This window comes from Dipteris shenzhenensis, chromosome 28 (genome assembly GCF_047967505.1).
Source record: "Dipteris shenzhenensis isolate YYH24624 ecotype China chromosome 28, Dip_SZ_1.0, whole genome shotgun sequence".
NCBI classification, from domain to species: Eukaryota; Viridiplantae; Streptophyta; class Polypodiopsida; order Gleicheniales; family Dipteridaceae; genus Dipteris; species Dipteris shenzhenensis.
Window position 1 is genome coordinate 50,199,128 of NC_141623.1, and position 3,865 is coordinate 50,202,992.

A 3,865-nucleotide genomic window follows, 5' to 3' on the forward strand; every position below is an offset into this window, starting at 1 on the left:
ATGTCTGCAGAGCTGCACGATGAGGAGGCACTGGGCTTCAGTGGCAAATGAGGGGGCTTGTCTCCTCTTTTACAGCCCATGGGACCTAGGAGGGCTGTACAATCAATTGGCCAAGCTGGCCTACTCGTCTGAACAGCCAAACTGGCCAACCAGAACTAAGTAGAAGAAAACACACGGTTAGGAAAGCCCAGGATCCATCAATGCTGCGTTGATACATGTCTGCATTGCTTGTAGATGTTGGTTTATAAGAGCAACACTAGTATGCAAGACTTGAAAATCAGCACTTGGAAACAGTACAAATAACTGTAGTCTTCCAAGAGCACTCTTGCTGCAACATGACAAAAATAGGACATATATCTAGATGAATCCAGGAACATACCCAGGGGCCAGACTGATCCTTTGAAAACACAACATAAGATAAAAATAACACATACTAGAAGAGATTATTAACATGCTCACCATTCTTTACTAACCATGAAACTATGCTTCGGAAACAAGAGTCTAGAATTTGGCTGCTCCCTTCCACATACACCTTTAACTCAAATCAATTACAAATGACACCAGTAGCATGAGCTACATCATGATAAAGACGTAACCAAGATGAGATTGCCATTTGTACAGCCTCAAATGAGAACTTATCTCTTGGAATAGTCTCGTTTTCTTTCAATGATGCTTCAAAAGAGGCAGTGCAAAGTGACTGGGAAGGCTGGGCAGCAGAAATCACAGTTTGAGCATAGCAAAATTGTAGATAAAGGTTTATTTGACTCAAAAGAGGTATGAATGGCTCTGCAACACTCATAAACTTCAGTTTTCTTTCTAGCACTCTATCTGCAAAGATCTGCTCCAGCAAACAGCCCTGCTTCAACAGCCACCACGCATGTGTCATCAACTCTGGAAAATTTACAAAAAAATGTGCTGAATCATGAAAAACCTTTACGTAGGTTGTATACAAAGGTACCTACCTCAAACTTTGATGATTGCCTTTGCAAAACCTTACAGTCTTTAGCGGCTTGCTTTTGTGCTGCTAGGGCTTTGCACATTGATCTCTGTCATTAACCATATATAAATGCAATTATCTACCAAACTATGCCCTATTAACCAGATACATAAATGATTGTACAGTACAGGACCATAGAAATATCCACTTTACTTGATAAGTACAATGACTGCTTCCCTGCAGAAAAAATGATGTCCTACAACTAGGCAGCCAAAATGTCGATCTCTTATTACTGTTTATAACTCAAATTGTGCAAGGAGCTGCGAAGTGGAGATGAATACCTCCAAAGACGGCTTTCATAAGACACTAAAAATTACCTTAAGTTGCAGAAGCTTGTCTCGATTCTGTAAAAACTGCTCCACATTTGTCAGAATGTCTTCAAGATGTTGCTTAGTTTCACTGCTGCTTACATTTTGATTTTGGCCCACTAACCAGGCATCAAAATCTGATGCAAGAAAAGAATTGACCAGACGTAGAATACCGAATAACAAGGAGCCAACTGTTTTTGATGCGCAACTGCTAGCAAGCTTGCTGTTACAAGTCTTATCTTCCACAAGATTCAAGGCTGATGAGGTGACTGAACAACAAATTGGATATGAGCAATTCAGTTCTGCTGATAGAGCCTCTGCACAATGTACTGCAAGCAACTGTTCTTTACAAAGCCTCAAGGCTGATTCACTGTACTGAGAACGTTCTGCACAGAAACTGCGACGCTCACCACCACAACTAGGACAATTGCCTGCAGCCTTATCCGTTACAGGAATCTGTGTTGAATGAAGCTCTGGCGTTAGCCTTGCACGAGGGACTGAGGGATGCTGCACAAAACCAAAGAATTTAAAAGAGATTAAAAGTCGTCCTACCTATGATTCTCCCATAAATCGACAATAGTAAAAACATACTTGTATTTGTAGTGCGATAACATACATTCTGGTTTGGACAGGTTTCGCTAGCAGGCAGCAGGTTTTCCCTTGTTACTTGCGGTTGTTCTACCATGCCCTCACATTGCATGAAAGGCAGATAGGTATGGAGCAAGTCTGAACCAGAAGATACATTGTGGGAAGGTGCTTCAACTATATCCTCTGCTTCTGTAAGAACCTGCAAGCCATGATCTTCAAAAATCTCTCAACATTTAGCAGGTAGGTGTCATGCCTTTGAGAAAGAGAAGGGCAGCACCGAAACAGTAAGAAACGGAAGAGAAATATAACAGCAAATCGGGCTGACCTGTAAACAATGAAAATGCGAGAAACGAAAACAAAGATATTAAGCAGGTCTGACTAACCTTTGAAATCTGTAGATACTCAGCATGGGCAGCTATCACATATAGAGGTCGACCTACGTGTGCCACTAGCACACGCCTTCCCTGCATTTTCGATTTTGAGATTATTTCACAGAAGAAAGCAAAGTCAGCTAGCACAAGCCACCAAACTGCAAGAAATGAAACCGAACCATGGAAGGTGGTAAAGATAAAGCCGGCGGAATGCCAAGTAACCGGCGTTTTTGATCCCCTAAGGGATTTCTCAGTCTACAGTTTCGGCAATCTTGCCTGCCCACAAAAGACAGAGTGATCGATCACAACTATGAGGGACGATCATAACAGAAAAACAGCAGAACCCAGACGCTTGGTGGTTTGCAGATGAGCACAGCATGGGTTTACGGCACAAGATGGAATAGGGGGACTCCCCGTAGTACGGTCAATGTAATGAACGAAGATGGTGAGCGGAAGCAGGATGGCTGAAAGGGGATCGTCGCACATACCAGGAAACGGAAGCGGGGCAAGGAAGGGGATGGGCGCAGACGAGGCATGGGGTAACATAGCTTGAACAAGATGCACACAAGAGGGAGACGGTGGAAGGAACAGGGACAAGATTGGGTAGCGGCTGATGCTCTTGATCTTGCGCTTGCTCTGGTTCTCGCTGCTGCTGCTGCTCAGCCATAGCCCTTGTTGTTCTTGGGTGCAAGGCTCACAACTTCACAGCTCAAGCGCCTCTGATGTGCTCCTCCCTCTTCCTGCCATCCATTTCAGAAGGCTGAAGCTTCGTCGTCGTGCCTTTTTGCCTCTACCGTTGCTCCCCCATCTCTGCTCCTAGGTGAGCTCTACTTGCAATCCATGTCCTCTATTGTAAGAAGTGTTAGGAAGCTTCATTGCGAAAGCAGAGAGAGGTGAGCTCTACTTGCTTTGCAAAAAAGAGCCCCAAATGAAGTTTCTTCATTGCCGAACAAATTTGAGAGAACCAAGCGATCGATTTGCAGAGAAGATGAAGTGGTGAGTTACAACTACAAAAGGCTCATCGTAATTTTCGTGCAAATGTGGATTTAATGTAAATCCGTCACGTACTTTGGCCTGCCAATGCACCCCTTTCGAGCGATGATGACATTGCAATTGAGATTTATCCACGTGAACCAAAGCCCCTCAGCATTGGTTTACTCTTCTTATTACTTACGAGTAACCTGACCCGTCTACGACGGGCTAGCGACCCGCTCCGCCAGGTCTCAAGATGCTAAAATGTCTGAAACCAACAATATAACAAAAGAAACATTTAAATGCAAGCAACATACTCTAACCAAAAAAAATCTCTATGAAATAATATTACATCCGAAAGTGAAGCCACAGAACTCATTGATATGTCCAAATACACATCCGCAAACAAAGTCATAAGTGGACATACAAAATCCACAATAGACACACAAACATCCCTCAAGGGGAAAGTCTGCGGCCATATACTAAAGGGAAAAGCCTACGCCAGCCATGTACTCCACATCCGCCACGTCCAAAAAAAATTCTCTATGACAGAGTACTTTAAAATATCACATCCAAAAGCGCAGTCACATGTCTGAACATGCAATAGCTACATCAAAGATAACTGAACA

At 43.4% G+C, this 3,865-nt stretch overlaps 1 protein-coding gene across 2 annotated transcripts; it reads right to left on the minus strand.

Annotated features, from left to right (window-relative positions):
* Positions 1 to 442: 442 nt before the first annotated feature.
* On the minus strand, positions 443 to 2,973 carry LOC147883683 (uncharacterized). Of its 2 annotated transcripts, XM_087399782.1 has the most exons (8): positions 2,753 to 2,973; positions 2,444 to 2,540; positions 2,277 to 2,357; positions 1,922 to 2,092; positions 1,716 to 1,812; positions 1,315 to 1,574; positions 963 to 1,046; positions 443 to 856 (listed from the first exon to the last, which is right to left on the minus strand). In XM_087399782.1, the coding sequence occupies exons 1-8, from the start codon at positions 2,929 to 2,931 to the stop codon at positions 545 to 547; spliced, it is 1,281 nt and encodes a 426-aa protein (XP_087255908.1). In that variant the 5' UTR covers positions 2,932 to 2,973; the 3' UTR covers positions 443 to 544. The 2 variants fall into 2 exon arrangements, with proteins under 2 accessions (XP_087255908.1, XP_087255907.1); XM_087399781.1 differs by having other exon boundaries at positions 447 to 856; positions 1,315 to 1,812.
* Between the last annotated feature and the right edge of the window lie 892 nt (positions 2,974 to 3,865).

Bases quoted from the DNA above. Each gene is read 5' to 3' on its own strand.
- LOC147883683 (XM_087399781.1), bottom strand. From the start codon at position 2,931: ATGGCTGAGCAGCAGCAGCAGCGAGAACCAGAGCAAGCGCAAGATCAA. The intron at 2,541-2,752 runs GTATGTGCGACG...TTTTGTGGGCAG, and splicing joins TGCCCCGCTTCCGTTTCCTG to GCAAGATTGCCGAAACTGTA. The intron at 2,358-2,443 runs GTTCGGTTTCAT...TCGAAAATGCAG, and splicing joins TATCTTTACCACCTTCCATG to GGAAGGCGTGTGCTAGTGGC.